We start from the raw sequence: 16885 nt of genomic DNA, 5'->3' as shown, positions 1-16885 counted from the left end.
TTCTGATAAATTATAGTTTAATTTCATTCTCCATAGATACCATTTAATACAATCCCTAAACCATAATCCCTAGACCTTAGATAAAAATGGAGGTACTGTACAATTTTCATTAAGGGAAAAGCAAGAGAAATACCATTCTAGAAAGTGAAAAGCAGGCAAGCTTATCCTAGCAAAATAAGCACCTACAAAAAGCGTACTGATGAGCAGTACTGTTTGCTTGCATATTTAAGTAAGCTTTATTTATAGGTGATTAAAAAGATTTTTCAGGCAAAAGAACCATGGAACATGGTTTAGTGTGCTGCACTATAGAGGCTAGAAGATGCATAGTTAGGACTGATGACTTACTTTTTGACAAGTTACTTGTGATTAAGTGGTTCATACAGTAAAAATACATATGAATAATTACAAACAGCCAATATTTATGTATAAGCATATTCTTAAGAAAAACAAGGAGTGTAAGAGGATGGGGAAGCTACAGACATCTTAGTAATATTGGAAGCAATATATATATATTTTAAGACATTCCAGCATACCATTGCATCCTTGAGAATAGCATCTGCAATTTGAAACTTATTTGAAACATTAATGAAAGGAAACGCTAACTCCCTAGTTTTTAAAATGATTTTGTATTAAGAATCTTGCATACAACTCAAATGGGCAAAAACTACATGGCCACAAAACATGAATTACCCACCATTTCAGAGACTTTGCATTCATCACATTTAAATACTATGTGTCTGATTTCAGGTCTCATGCAAAATCCAACTATAAAAACTCACCACAGAATATTTGCAATGATAAAAAGCTGATGTTCTTTAAAGCTCTTACAAACATCCAGTTATGAAGGTGAATTTTAGAGTTCATGGTCCACAGTTTCCAGATGATATTGTATGAGATACTTGTTGATCCTTTATAAACTCCCAGCTCTTATCTACATTTTACTCAGAGTATTTCCCAAAACTATAATTTGCGCAGTTAATTAGAATTGAAATGTATCACTGTCTAGAGTAATGTCATCATCTTTCTATAACTGCATATTTAAAATCAAGTAATTGCAAAATTAGTTCCTATTATGAATAGACATTTTTCTCATATACAGTATATATCATATTATAGTATACTATTTTATACTACATTATAAAGTATTTATATTGAACATAAGTTCAGCTATCATGTCTTTTAGTGGTCTTCAATATTTACGAAACTGCCCTAATCACTTGTAACATGCAAAGATTGGAAGAACCAGAAAATCATTATAAATAGTACAATTTTATACGTATCTTCTGCCATCCTAAAGTTAAACAGAATGCTCAAGTCTGTTCTTTGTTTTCCCTGTATATTTGACAGAAGCTGTAGTTCTGTATACTGTACATTCACAGTGGGATCCCAGCCCTCTATGCCATCTGTAAGAGGGATTATGTTACCGCTTTCCACTGGAGTAAGCATTTTAATATTTAATATAGTAATCATGAAAACATTTGTTCCTAGCTTGAAGTTCAGCAGCTCAGGACTTGATAGAATTCGTTTAGTCTCTCTGAAAGGTTTCTTGCTAGCGCATTTTGTAGTCATTAGATACTGATGCTTCACATAGCTGTCCTTTAAAATCCAAGTCTACGGTGAAATCCAGGTCGCGCTGTAGAATTAAATGTAAATGTAAGCGTACAGTAAGTTTGAAAAGACCTGCAGTCTTAAGAGTTACATACTGTGGTTTCCGAGTTCGTTTTGAAATGTCATCATGCAATCTTTGTCTAGGGTATATTGTATTCTTTTCAAGTCTGCTTTACTGTCCTGGTTACAATTAGAAGGTTTCTGAAATGCTGTGCTATCATAAGTATTGTATAATAGTTTTTAAAAGCATGTCCAAATGAGTAAAGAGCCTTCAAGCTACCAGTTATTCCAGAACAGATTAGGTAAACTTCCCCCTGTAAACTAGCCCTTAGTCTTTCTTTTTCTTATAATTCTTTGTTTTTCTGAAACTTCAGGCGTGTCAGCCAATCCTCCCAACTTCGTGTCATCAGCAAACTTGCTGAGGCTGGTCACTATCCCCTCATCAAGGTCATTGATGAAGATGTTGAACAGTACCGGACCCAGTACAGACCCCTGGAGGACGCCGCTAGTTACAGGCCTCCAGCCAGACACCGCACCGCCAACAACAACCCTCTGCACTCTGCCAGTCAGCCAATTCTCAACCCACTTCACCGTCCACTCTTCTATCCCGTACTTCCTCAGCTTTGTTATAAGGATGTGATGGGGGACAGTATCAAAAGCCTTACTGAAATCAAGGTAGACTACATCTTCCGCCCTCCCCCTGTCCACCCAGCTAGTGACATCTTCATAAAAGGCCACCAGGTTGGTCGAGCATGACCTCCCCTTGGTGAACCCATGCTGGGTACTCCTGATAACCTCCTTATCACCCAGTTGTCTGGAGATGGCATCCAGCACAAGCTGTTCCATCACCTTCCCTGGGACAGAGGTGAGGCTGACTGGCCTATAGTTACCCGGGTCTTCCTTCTTGCCCTTTTTGAAGACTGGAGTGACATTGGCTGTCCTCCAGTCTTCAGGCACCTCCCCAGTTCTCCAAGACCTCTGAAAGATTACAGAGAGCGGCTCAGCAACGACCTCCGCCAGCTCTCTCGGCACCTGCAGATGCACCCCATCATGTCCCATGGATTTATGGACCTTAATGTTTCCTAAGCTCTCACGGACCACCTCTTCCCTGACTAAAGGGAAATCTCCCATTCCCCGGACTCTCTCATCAACCTCCAGGGTCCGGGATTCCTGAGGGAGAGCCCTTTCACTAAAGACAGAAGCGAAGAAGGCGTTCAGTATTTCCGCCTTCTCAGCATCCCCTGTTACCAGAGCGCCCCCCTCACTTAGTATGGGGCCCACATTCTCCCTAGCCTTCCTTTTGCTGTTAACGTATTTAAAAAAGCCTTTTTTATTATTCTTTATCTCCTTAGCTAGATTCATTTCCAGGTGGGTTTTGGCCTTCCTGGTCGCATCTCTGCAGTCCCTGACTACATTCTTGTATTGTTCCCAAGTGGTCAGACCAAGATATTTCCATCCCCCCTGAAGACAACATTAAAGTGGGAATCACACTGTTCTACTGTATTCTCATAGCAAGGCGCGAGTTTCAGAAGTGAAAGCTATTGTTTTAATGCTAGCCTTAATTTGTGTTTCATTCTTCCCATGTATCAACACTTTTATGAAAACTGTATATAATTTAGTTTTGGTACAAAAATAAGCAAGTAATGCAATAAAAGAAAGTGATGGAATGTTAAGATTCACTGCAATCAATTAATACGATATTCTAACAATTACAATAATAGCATGAATGGATTATTATCACACTATATTAATATCTGTATGTGATAATTATAGTAACCAAAACCAAGGAGATTTCACTAAAGGGTTTTGGCAGAAAATGGTACCACTGTTTCTCACAGAAGCGATACTTCTCATATCTTGCTTTTCTATACTGGCAGGGGTTGTCCATCAGACTACGTCCCATAATCTCCTTATAAGCTAGAAGAAGCCTTAATTAATTACATCAGCCCATAGCAGACAAATTGAGGAAATTCTTGGTCATCATAGAGTGATATCCATCATGTTTTGGCTTTAGTTTTGAATAGAACATCAATATTTTCTATATATCGCCACAATTTTGAAATAACCATAGTGAGTTTGACTAGTGAGTTCATACAGAAATTCAACTGAAATCTGTTACTTAATTTCCTGAAAGGTGAACTCTTGGGTGCTGAGTGGCTCTAAGTATAGAATTTACCCTTTGATCTTTTGTACTGGCAGGGGGCTATTATTTCTGATTTTAGTGACAGTATGAAGAAACCCTTGCCTGCTTTTTTTCACAAAATATGACTCTAGATTATTTCAGAGGGCAGTTGACTTGGTGATGTAGCTGGACAATTTCTTCCTTCCCTTGCTAGCTGCTTTGCAAGCTGTCTTCTGTAATGTAAGAACTAGATTATCATTACAGTCACCAGCTTTGGCAAAGCTATGAATACAGCTAATTAATAAAATACACAAATTTAGTGTTTTTTGCATACTCGTTTTACTTATACACATTTTATTTACTGCTGATTATCATTTGTCATCAGTAGAGCTGGAATTAGAAGCAATGATGCTGACTTACCACATTTTTTGCATTTGGTTTCATGGATATAGTCCCATAGATTTCTTCTCCTCGTCTCACAGTTAAATAGTCCTCTAAGTAGAAAACAGTTTGCTTCCAGTGAGTATAGGGAGCATCAGGTGCTAGAAAACATATATAGGCATTATTTAAAGAAATTTGGTCATTGTCTTATAAATCAAATGAAGATTTGCAAACAATTGAAAAAAGGCCTAGAATACTTTTAACTCATATACAATACACAGTTGAACTTAAGCAGGACAATCATAGCAACACAATTCTATTGACTCATAGTGGTATGTCATCTAAGTTTAACTGGAACATGTCAGAAGTGATTACACTCAGAAAGAGGGATTCCATGAAGAATATTAGGGAGTATGACAGGCACTTCCTTTATGTATTCCTATTAACTTACACACATTCAAGTTGGGAAAATCTTTACTGCTATGTAATTTGAATGTCAGAAGTATAGATTAATTCAAAAACAGAAAATCACAAAGGAATATGCATAAAATGCTAAACATGGTGACGAAAAAACCTTTGATTCATGATACTGAATGAATATAAATCAGATTTTCAGGAGAACATGTCTGGGGAAAGGGCATTTCAACCTCTTCTTTCTTTTTTTTTCTAACAGCATATGCTATGGATGATTGACAGAGATGGATACCAATCCAAATGAATTTCTAGTCTCACTTAGTAGAACTGCTTTGATGCCCTCTGAGTTTAGAACTAAATGACAGATTTTGCCAAGTGCTAGTCTTAGTTAAATCTGGGGTTCCTTTGCACAAGTATTTTAATTAATTAAGTTTATTAGAATTGAATGCTTGCTTTGGTTTGTCTTCATTTTATATTTTTATTCAGGACTGAGCACATTCTATTAAACTATTTTGTATTTAGACTTCTTCTTCCCCCCCAAAAAACCTCCATTGCTGTTCATTATATTTGGAGGAGAACAAAAATACTATAAATCCTGAGGACAGCAGCACACACTTTGCAATCATGCTTCAAAATTTCCAGTATTGCTCTACTTGCTGTTCAGAAATGCTTGCATTTTCAAGTTAGGGAGACCTGAGAGGGATTATCCAAAACTTAGAACTCTTGCCTGTTGTCCTAATACTACATTACGAAATGAAGTTAATCTCAAAGAGAGATGACAATGCTAAATCATCATCTAGTTTAATAGGAAGAAGTGACTGCCGCCAAAGAAAGGTGATCTTGTCCTAAAATAGGTGAGAACTGCCTTTTATCTTGTTTCAGTATAGGAGAATGTAAATGATGTTGCATACAGTTGGCCCCAAACTTCAGGGCAACTAGAGAGAAGTTCAATATCACTCTGACAACACCTACATAAAGCTGCAATTAGCACCTGCTTGTGACATGACTGCTTTTGGAATGACTGTGTGCCCCGGTGGTGCAGTGGTAGGAATGCCGCTTGCAACACCGTAGCCCCGGGTTCGAATCCCCCTTGTGGCGCAAGTGGTAGAAGTGCCGCGCTGCTGCCCAGGAGACTCGAATCCTGGGAGTTGGACTCGATGATCTCTAAGGTCCCTTCCAACCCGCACGAGACTGTGACACTGTGATACTGTGACTGTTTCAAGCATGTTTTTGAATGATGTAACCAGTCGTTCCCTTCTGCTTGTTAATGTATTACTCTAGTGTAGGAAAAAAGGAATTATTATTTTATTTTTTACTCTGCCTTGGCCATTAGTCTATTTGGATACTTATTTCACAGATTTCTTTCTATTGTGTAGGGCTGGCTGATCAGGAATTACTTTGTTTAATTCTGCTTTTACTACATCTCTAAACTTTAATTGACTGGTACTGTTTGTTTTAGTTGTCATTTCTCTTCAGCAAGTTTATTTTTTTCTGTTTTGCATATTTGTTTTTATCCTTGATTTAAATACAAAAGTTTAAGCAGTCCCTAGTGAATTTGCACTGGTAATTTTGCCTGTCATTGGTCACTGATACCTGTAACAGTGTGAGAAATATTGCACTGCAATGGCTTTATAGAATGACCAGGGAAATGTGTTTGATGAAAAAATATAAGAATCTGAGGTACCAAATAATAGCTTCCCTATGGTTATTCTAGAAGAATAAAACATAAGTTTTGACTCTTGGTGAAGAGCTGAAAGCTGCTGTAAGGGGAAAAAAACAGGAAAAAAGGGGGAAAAAAAAAGAAAATATTTCTAAAAGCTCATAACTTACATTAGATTCCAGTGACACAAATGGTGCGAGTAACAACCAGCAATTATTGCTTATTGTTCTCATCATTAAAGCAGTTACAAGATTTCTGCATTTCTTGCAAAACTGGTTTATTCACTCTGTCAAACCATTCCTCACAGGAATGGAATTATTCCTTTAAATATCTGCTCACCTAGGTAAGTTAGAGTTTCATGTATGAGTTGATTGAGCAAATTTACATAAGCAATATGTGTGTTATTGAAAAACTGATAATTTTGCTTTAGATTCTGAGAAAAGCAAGAAACATTTGTGGAGTTTCAGATTTCATGGAAGCTGGGACCTAGAGCTGCTATTTCTCACTGAGGCAACAATCCCTTAATTCTTGTTTCCTACAAGAAACATGATACAGGATTAGGATATAGCTGCTGATGAGCATGAACTCCAGGATTATAATTCTTTCTGAGCTGTAAGACTGGTAGCTATTGTGCCACTTCTTTTGCAGAATTCCTACAATTGTCCTTTCTCCATCCTGATCACTTCCATCAAGGTGTAGTTTTTATCACTGAAATGAAAACTTATTGTTACGGTAAACCCTCATGTACCATCTTACTGGTAGTACTGACAAACAGCTTGAAACAGAAATGGAACAGAAGTACAGATTACCTGTAGAAAATCCCATCTTCTTGTGGCACTTTGTAAATTCAATATTAAAATAGGTGACCAATGCATGAATGTAATCATTACGCTGAATTTGGAGGCAGAATGCTGAAGTAAATGCCAGTTCTTCAGTCTTCACTGTATAAACATCTACTTCCTGTTTTGAAGAGAATGAATAACTTTTTAGATTCAGATGTCTGTGACTAAGGTAATTGTTAAGGTGATGTACTTAAGAATTTTATTTAATTATCAACAACTAAGACAACTGGCAATCATTTATGATATAAGAAATTCATGGTACATTTTAATATATTAAATCATCAGTAAATGATCCAGTTACTGGCCTGAGTTGACAATATGATACGAGAGGCCAGTCATAGAAGAGTGTGTGCCCTTGGGAATGGGAGGGAGCAATGACGGGAGCTTGAGGAAATTAAAGTAAAATGATACTTTGACAAATATAGGTACAATGGATGTTGAAATGGTGATATGTAATCCAGTTTTAAGAACTTTCCTCTCTGGTACAGTCAGCATAAGAAAATATGATAGTTTTTTTTGTTTTGTTTTTTGTTTGATTGATTTTTGTTTTTGTTTTTTAATAAAAATGAACTTCTGACTTGTTTGAGTGTTTCTGGGAGGGAATATTCTGTGACTATGTTATGTTAAGCAGTCAAAACATTACAGGGGGCTGCTTTTTGCTGATAATGTTTTCTAATCTTGTGTCAGACAAAGGTTTCTAATTAGCAGGCACAGAGATATTACCCTTCAACTGTATAAAAGCAAGTTCTGTAAATTCTTTGATTGTTTGGAGCAAAGATGATTTACAAAATTACTTATTTATATCGATATTTAAATCACAGTTTTCAAGGCTTACACTTTTCTTTTTCTTTTTCTTTTTTTTTTTTTAATCTCCCGGCTAGGCATTGCTTTTATCAGAGGTGCTTCCAAGACTGATAATAGGGATGATACTAAATCACACATATAGAAATATTATCAATTACATCCCAATGCTATGGAAAATCTTTCCTATCAATTTACTTTCTGATATTCTCATAAGTGTCTCAAGCTCCACTATCTTTGTCAGGGCATATTTAGCAGGAGATCTCAAAATACTTTGGTTTCTGTTATTAGGAAAATCAGTTTCAAAAACAAAATCAAATGCTATCCATAAATGTTCTGTAGGCAGAAATCCAAAATTCCTCTACTGCTTCAGTGTAAACTATGAATCATATCACTGATCTCACCAGTATTACTTCAGACTTGCACTTCAGTAATGGAGAGCAGAGATTAGAATGTCCATGCAGAATAGAGGGATCTTTTGGCAATTATACTTTATAACCTAAGAGAACTGTGTGAAAATAAAAATTAAAAATACAACCATATTTCAGTTATTGGACTCTCTGTAACTCTCTACATACCACATCTTTCTGATAAACTGAGAGCTTATGGTGAGGAGATTTAAGCAAGTTATTGTTTTGGTCCATCTTTCTATTTGAAACATTCAAAAATAATCTGACTGTAATGAAAATGATTCTATTACATTCCTATGTAACCATGACTCACTACAGCTTTTATCTGAAAAGAGGATTTTTTACCCAGTGTGCAGTGAACCAATTCCTAGACAGTCAGGAGAGATATTGCTTTTTTATTTAGGCCTAGGTGCCACTGGAAGCACAATAATGCAAGTTTCTTCACTATGTTTGTACATTAAATTCCCAAGTATTCCACCTATCTAATACAGAAGAAACACCTACTACCTACATATTCATAAGGTTAAGCAATCGTGATACTTCATCCCTTTTGGTTAATTTCCTGACTGCTCTTCCACAGGGTCGTTTGGGGGTCATGCATGACCCTTGGTGGTTGTTTAGAGAACGCTCCCTTTACTCTTTTTATCCTCAAGAGCAAGATGAACAGTTCTCCTCTTGCCTGTTTTACAAGAACAACTGTCCTTGATTTATCAGATAATGTCAGTGTTAAAACACTATGATTTAGTATAAGCAGTACTTGATCAAAGAATTTTACGTTCATGCTGATTAAACATAGACAATACTCCTTTCTTTCCAAGGGAAGATTATTGTTTCCATTGTATGTATCTCCCCCCTTAGGAAGTTTAGAAATATCTACCTGGTATTACAACTATGAGTATCCGTGCTTATAAATGATCATTTAGAGCTGGGATAGCCTTCAAACAGCCAGCTCCACCCCTACAGCCCTCCCCCTCCAAAAAACAAAAAAAAAAAAACCAAAAACAAACAAACAAACAAAAAAACAAAAACCCATCAATTAAAAAAAAAAAAGCGTAACAGGAATAAGAAATTCAGAAGTATGCTGGAGCAGACAGCAACATTGCTATGCAGAATTTGTGGTCAAAGCCCAATGAGTACGTATCTTTTCTCTGAGCTGTGTTGGCTCTTGAGGGTAAAGTGGTTAAAAAACACTAGGAAATATTTAATTAAATAAGTCAGTGGAAATGTTTCAAAAATGTTGGTATGCTGGGTAAAATTGTTTCACTTTTGAAGAGTCTTTTAAGAACAGAAACCTGCTGTTGGAATTTATTTTTTCATTAGTATGCAGGATGTTAAAACCTTTTAGGGGGTTAAATAGCTTATTTTTGAGCCTGGCCTGATAACTATTCCGCTGGTATTATTCTGTCAAGTATATATTCTTCTATTAAACTTCACAGTTCACTGACATAACTAACAGATAAGAAGCAGAAAGCTCTATTTATGTAAGTAATCCCACATATGGAGGATTCCTGCATGTGAGAGGAATTTTAGAGCTTTCATGTGTTCCTGTAGCCACAAACTGATAACCTGGTTTTGTGACCATTCTGTCTTTTATGTAGAAGAGGGTACGAGTTAATCTCTGCCTGCAAGAGTTGGTACTGGGAGAGCGCAGCAACATTCTGGATAAGTCTAAGAATTAGGAATATGGACAAAAATTCCATTTCTGATTTCATTGTCTGGAAAAAACTAGAGTTATTTCATCAGACCCAAGCAATTCAGAAATTTCAAACAGAAATAATTTACTCTTTCTCAGCAGATTGCCATTGGTAATTGTCAGCCTCTTTGTACAAGAAGGTAAGTCAATTAGAATTCATATTTAATATATCATATATCTCCTGTATTTGCACATTTATAATTCTAAGATTTTAAGTTATAGTTTGCCAACCATTTATAGAAGTAGTCCAATGAGTAGAGTCACAAGGAGCATCCTACTTTGAGGCATTCCATATTAAGTATTGCTTAATTTAACCGGCAGCTGAGCATGTGCAACATACCAATTTAATCTATTCTTAAACTAATTTTAAAACTAATTTGATTTAAAACTTTCTAAAAATGTATGTGTTATGTGGTAGAATTCTACGATGATGTCTTCTCTAGCTAGTTAGAAACATACAAAGATATTAGGAAAGCAAAAGCCGCAGGTCTCCAAAGAATACTTCAGTTAGATGTAAGCATTCATAATTAGATATATTTGAAATTACCAAACCTTTATTAAACAGGCATTGGTCACCACTTGCTTTGGATCTACTATGTCCACCAAAGGCTCCTTCATGGCAACATCCCTAATACAGGTCATGTCAAAGCCGTACACATTCTCCCACCCTGTCAATGCAAATGGATGTGTCAAAAATCAGCAGTAGTAATATAAATATTCTTTGCTTCTCAAAGCATATTTCCTTTGAAAGTATTTCTTTGGTCAGATGATATTGTTCTCATTAACTCTTTGCTGAGTGCCACAATTGTCTATGTCATTGCTGCTATTTTATAGATAATGCAGTTGCGGCAAAATAAACATTGATATACATTTTTAACAAATGGCCTATGTTTTTGGATACTCCCACCCTAAACTGTGTTATATGAGACTCAATGATTGTTCAGAGTTCTAGATATCTGGGAGTATTGCTCAAAATCATATAACTTGTCAGACCAAGATCTAGAAATGGCCTTCAAGAGTATTTCATCCTTTCCTATTCATTTGGGATAGTATTTCATTAATTTTTAGGTTGTTATTCAGTCACTTGGTTTGACATATGCTCTTTTACAAGCAAATAACATAAGTAGAATTTCATGTGTGTTTCAGCATTTGGGAGATTCAAAACTTAATCATGACCAAAAGCGAAGTATCCTTCCTCCAAACTATTTTAAATCCATGCTGATCTCCAGCATTTAAACTTCTGATTATACCAACAACTGCCTTTTTCTGAGTGTTTTTGTTTTTTTCCTTGAATTAATAATAACATGGAGAAAAGTAAGCTGGCTGCTTTTAAGGTTGATTCATAAAATGAAAACTTCAAAAAACATGTAATGATCTTATGTGAATCAAGTTTCATTCAGCAGTCTATTTGAAAGTCTAAAAATAATGTGATAAACTAGTTGAGTATTACAGTCTGTGTTGAATAGAATTCTGGCTAGAAAAATTCAGTGAATACTTAAAAATTATACAAGTACTATTTGGACAAGTGTCAAATACACTGGTGTGTTTTTTTCTTCTTCCTCCCCAGAACTGTGGTACTGGTGTTCCAAGTAGATTAGTAAAGACAGTAGATAGTAAAGGAACTTCAAATTTCATTTTGAGAAGACAGATGTTTTTATAATGATTACTCAGATAAGATCACCTAGGAAACCTTGAGGAACAAATTCTTTGATGTACTTCAGCCTACATGAAATGTCGTTGAGTGCATACTACAGTCTATCTTAGATACCTGTCAAAGGAGTAAAGAGATTAAAGAATATATTTTACATTTTGCAGGAAATACGGCTAATTAACTAAAGTAGTTGTCTGTGGTATTACAAATTTGAGATATCAGATGTTTTTTTAGAATTCTTGTCTTTTATTACTTCATTTGATGGCTTTTGAGTGTACTTGGAAAAGCTCAGCCCTCAAGCTCACATGAAGGCAAGACTTTCTCCCCCATCTTAAGAGAGAAAAAAGAGGAAAAACTGAAATGTAAGAAGATATGATTGAGGAGTTACAAATTGAAAAGAGGCAAGATGGCAGTTCAGCTATGAGTGAGATGGAAATAACTAAGAAGCTACAGCGCAAGCACTGGAGGTATAAAAAGTGAGGGGAATCAGGTGAAATCAGAAAAGAAAGTGTCCTAAACAAAATCAACATTTTAAAAGAGAAAAGAAAACCTGAAGAATTTTGAAGTACAAAAGAAGAGTTAAATCCAGGCATATTTTCTGAGGAAATAATAAAACTCAAAGCCTGTTAAGGGAGGAGTTCAAAAGAAAAGAATGGATGCCACATGCAATCCTTCTGAATCTGTAAATTTCGTAATGAATTTAACCGTTAAAGTTGCCAGAAAAGAGAGGAGAAGAACCTAGGCAGTGCTTGAGGAGCTGATAAAATTTTACCTGACACTTACAGAAACACTTTTTTTTTTCACTGTCTTAGTGCACTGGGATTACTTTTCACCCATGATGACTTTGTCATATGCATTGCAGTCCTATGTACTGAAACTAAGTTTGACGAGGGAAACACTCAACTTCTTTTTCTGAGAGTAATTTTAGAGGAAAAGGAGGAATTAGGCATTTTCATCTGTCGGTGGACTGGACCAGCAAATTTTGCAGCAAATTTTGCTGAAACTTTTGTGTATGTCTTTAATTAACAAAGCTGCTTAGGAATTTTGTCATTCCTCAGCCCCTCCCCCCCCAAGCCCTCTCCCCAGCTTCTACAACAGAAAATGCCTGTAAGTGAAATTGACAAACTCTAAAGAGTAAAGAAATAAGAGTTGAAAAGAAAAAAAAAAAAGTGGAGAAAAAAATAAGCAATGTAGAATTTACTCCTTTCATCAAAACTATTATGACCAAATAAATTCAAAACTTGGGTGATTTGGGGGACTATAAGATGAACATGAACTACGATTATGACACAGTGAAGCATGTACTCAGATATGAAGTATTTCCAGAAAAACTGTGTTTGAGGTGATAAGAGACCTGTATGTATGACCTGATTTAATTTGGAAATTTAGTGTGCTTTGAGTGGGAGGCTGAAGAAGATAACCTCTAGAGGTCAGTTAAAACATGAGTTATTCAATGAAACCTAAGGCAAGAAAATTAAATGTAAATGCCAGGTAAATCTTATGCAACTTTGGTCTTTATCACATTAAAGTAAATGGAAAATTCTGATCCTTATTTTTTATTTAAAAATGCTCATATAAGTGTTTTAAAAAGAATTGCATGTTTTTCCTCCCTCACAAGTTATTAGTTAGATGTAATTTTGACACTTGTTTCTTAACCTTTACAATTCAAATGCATCAAGTTAATTTTTCTGTTGCTATATTGATTAAGAACAAAATAAACAACTAAAACAGCACCCAAATGAAAAGAATTCTCTTTTGGTAGTGTTCACTACCAAGTGTGCTATGATTTTAAAGAAAAGGGGGCAGATGTAGCTTAGATGTTAAGAAGGAATTCTTTACTGTGCCTGTGATGAGGCACTGGAAGATGTTGTCCAGAGAAGTTGTGCTTATAGATTCCCCTTTCCTGGAAGTGTTAAAGGCTAAGTTGGATGAGTTTTTAAGCAGTGTGATCTAGAATAAGCAGCCCTTTCCATGGCAGGGGAGTTAGAATTAGATGATATTTAAGGTTCCTTCGAACTCAGACCATTCTGAGATTCTAATTTTAATGACAGTTATGTGCGATGATATTTACTAAATCAACAATGAAACTAAATCTCATAAAATACTCATTTTAAAATAGATGTAGAGTTATCAATATAGATGTAATCATTCTGTCATTCTTGTCTCTGTCCTTTGCATGCTTTAAATTATTGAAAGTTTACTTAATTTTTTATCAGACTCGAATTTTCTTAGTTTTTGTTTGCATTGGAATTCTGCCCTGGCTACTGTTAATTAATGTCTTTTGCAAAATGTTCTCAGTGAGGAGATTACAGCAGGCTGCTGTAAGTCAAATATTTTAGGTAAATAACAGTAGAAAAGGGTTGCTGTTAAGCATGTACTCACAGTGAATTTTGAAGTCCTTGTACTGCCTGTCTTCAATTGCTACCACGTACAAAGCAGCTCGGTCTGGAAACATTAGCCCTCCTGGTTTCTGTTGATGAATTGTGGGGAAATGGATCTCGTAATCTATTCACCTGACAAAGACATCACATTTTGAACTGCACATACAAAAACCAGACAAGCACCACTTGCATGCCTTTTCTGTTTTACTTCAGATTGTCACATCGGCTTTAATCTCAGCAAATCTCGAAGCCTGTAGCAATGCTATTAGTCTATATGAATTTCACCACTAGTCAATCAAAACCAAATCTCTTACTGAGAATCTTTTTTTAAAATTTTTTTATTATTATTATTTTTCCCATTAAAGCCTACAAAATTGTATTGGAGATGTAGCTGTCTCTTGCTATGAGAATGGTAGGAGAAGGAAAGCTTGTAGTCAGAAAATAAGTGTTGATCATTTCAGAGAGGAGCATAACATGCAGGGCACCTACCAGCCATTTATCTCGTGCGAAGATGACTGTGTTTAACATTGACTCATAGAAAAGACAATAACCCATCCACTCGCTGATAATGATGTCAACTTTATCCACAGGTAATTCAACTTCTTCCACTTTACCTTTAAATATTGTGATTACTGAAAAAAAGAATCCACAGAAATATATTTCACGTAATAAAACACCCGACTTCTTTGCTAGTGAATGTCAGGTTGGCCTTTTCAATGTCATTTGCTTTTTAAGCGCCTGCAGATCAGGAATGATCTCATGAGACTCAGATAAACTTTATGTTATTTTGTAGTTTTTTGCAGTAAGTTCAATAAATGTTACTTTTAGCATCACTATAAAACAAACAAACAAACAAACAAACAAACAAAAAAACACCACCAAACTAATAAAGCACATATATAAAAATCAAAAGAAAAATGATCTTACCCTGTTTACCTTCATGATCTCATTTCTCATACCCTGATGAATTTAGTTTTCTAGATTATTAACAAAGTAGAGCTAAGATTCCACTTTAAATATTTAAACATTCCTGTAGAATTACATGTGATCTCATTATTGAGATATTAGAGATTTATGGAGCTACAGTGTAATTCTCATATGCTTTTCAAATATTATTCTGGCTTTACAGTGAGAAAACTTAGACATTGCATGAATCATGGGAAACTGACTCAGCTGAGAAAGTCAATTCAAGCATGACTGTATGTAAACAAGGGAAGTTGTACCAACACAGTTCTGTCACGAAAAATGGTTAATTATTCCTTTCTGCCTCATAATCCAATTATTTTATAAATTATATATATATATATATATATACACACACACACATATATATATTTATATACACAATATAAAAAATATAATATAATATATATATAATTATAAATATATATAATATATATTTATATATATTATTATAGATAATATTTTATAAAATATTGGTGTTTTTAGTCTGAATCTTCTTTCTAGTTTAGGTTCGATGGCTTTTCATCATAGTATCGTAGTATCACAGTCTCGTGTGGGTTGGAAGGGACCTTAGAGATCATCGAGTCCAATTCGATTCGAGCCTCTGTGTAGCAGAGCGGCACTTCTACCACTTGCGCCACAGGGGGGATTCGAACCCAGGGCCCCAGTGTTGCAAGGCGGCATTCCTACCACTGCGCCACCGGGGCACACACAGTTATCTAAAGGGACTTGGGCAAAGTTTTTATATTGTCAGATAATTTGATAGCTATGAGTTTCAAAGACATAAAAAGAGTTGAAATATATGCAACAGAACACCAGATCTTCAGTGATACAACGCATTATATTAATGGCAATGTGGTAAACTACTTACAGTAGAGTGGGGATGTGTCACTGCAAAAGCAGGTCAACAAGCAATTAATAGAAATAGTTTATATTAGAGTAGATATTTTACTTAAATGAAAACTAAATACTGATCCATATGTAGTTCAGTTGTAACAAACAATTTCCTTTCGGGATCATCACAGTATTTTCCAATCATTCTTGAATTTTTTTTCACATATCTTCTATTTTCAAACAGTCTAAATTCTTGAGAACAATATTTTTTAGCTTGAGTTCGTCTGCTGTTTTTTGTTGCGGAGGGGCAAAGTCTAGTGGTTTTGTATTTTATAAGTTTGTTACCTTGAGAAGGTAACAGATTCACTTTAAATTCAGGAAGACTAGAGAAAATTTTATTTTCATATAGTAATGGACAGCATGACTGTATAACTTTTAATGTCTGGCAGTTTTCATTGGTGGTAAGCTTTACTGTTGCAAGTGGTCAACATTTAGTGAGGGGAAAAGTTAGGCACTTTTACTTAGCTATAACTAGGTAAGATGTTTAGCATTTTTTAGAACTTAGCCCAGAAAAATAAGGGTCATTTTTTCCAAAGTACATGCAGTACTAGTCATACTCTAACCAGATATAGCTACTATACTTTCACAGTAAACCAAAACAGATTGGCCCTCTATGAAGTTTGGAAGTTCTCATTCAAACAAATAACATGAAATGTCATCTGGTGAGAGGAACCAGTCTGGATAAGAATACAGTTTCCTCCTCATTTCCATTTGTTAAGCTCATTCCTTCACAGTTTTTGCAGGACAGTGGTTGGTTAATGATGAGAACATTCACCACCACAACTATTTTGGAGTGAATAATAGCACTGTTAACAGCTGCCAGTGTTACACATCTGTAGACTTCGAAGCCATCTTTTTATACCAAAAACAGCCACAGTATGAATAGTTCCTCTTACTTCCCTTTACTTTGATGACACATTTTCATTAGGCACCATGTGAGAACAAACTGTGCTGTCCCCAGCTGTTATTACATCTGTTCTCAAAACAGCATCTTTTCTTTTGGCTTAGTCCTTTTTATTTACTCTGCATATTAATGGACAATTAAGTGGGGGGGAAAAAAAAAAA

At 35.5% G+C, this 16885-nt stretch overlaps 1 protein-coding gene across 3 annotated transcripts in view; it reads right to left on the bottom strand.

Annotated features, from left to right (window-relative positions):
- Window positions 1–210: 210 nt before the first annotated feature.
- The window catches only part of PRMT8 (protein arginine methyltransferase 8), a 48675-nt gene continuing 32000 nt past the window's right edge, over window positions 211–16885 (bottom strand). For all 3 annotated transcript variants that reach the window (XM_032446735.1, XM_032446737.1, XM_032446736.1), the window contains 6 exons: window positions 14453–14595; window positions 13965–14052; window positions 10484–10599; window positions 6995–7145; window positions 4151–4272; window positions 211–1633 (listed from right to left, as the gene is read on the bottom strand). In XM_032446735.1, the coding sequence (XP_032302626.1) occupies window positions 1550–1633; window positions 4151–4272; window positions 6995–7145; window positions 10484–10599; window positions 13965–14052; window positions 14453–14595 (704 nt within the window). In that variant the 3' untranslated portion in view covers window positions 211–1549. The remainder of the gene's footprint in view (window positions 1634–4150; window positions 4273–6994; window positions 7146–10483; window positions 10600–13964; window positions 14053–14452; window positions 14596–16885) is intronic.

This window comes from Coturnix japonica, chromosome 1 (assembly GCF_001577835.2).
Source record: "Coturnix japonica isolate 7356 chromosome 1, Coturnix japonica 2.1, whole genome shotgun sequence".
NCBI lineage: Eukaryota > Metazoa > Chordata > Aves > Galliformes > Phasianidae > Coturnix > Coturnix japonica.
The sequence above is the reverse complement of the archived record's forward strand: the minus strand, read 5'-3'. Positions and strand labels throughout refer to the sequence as shown.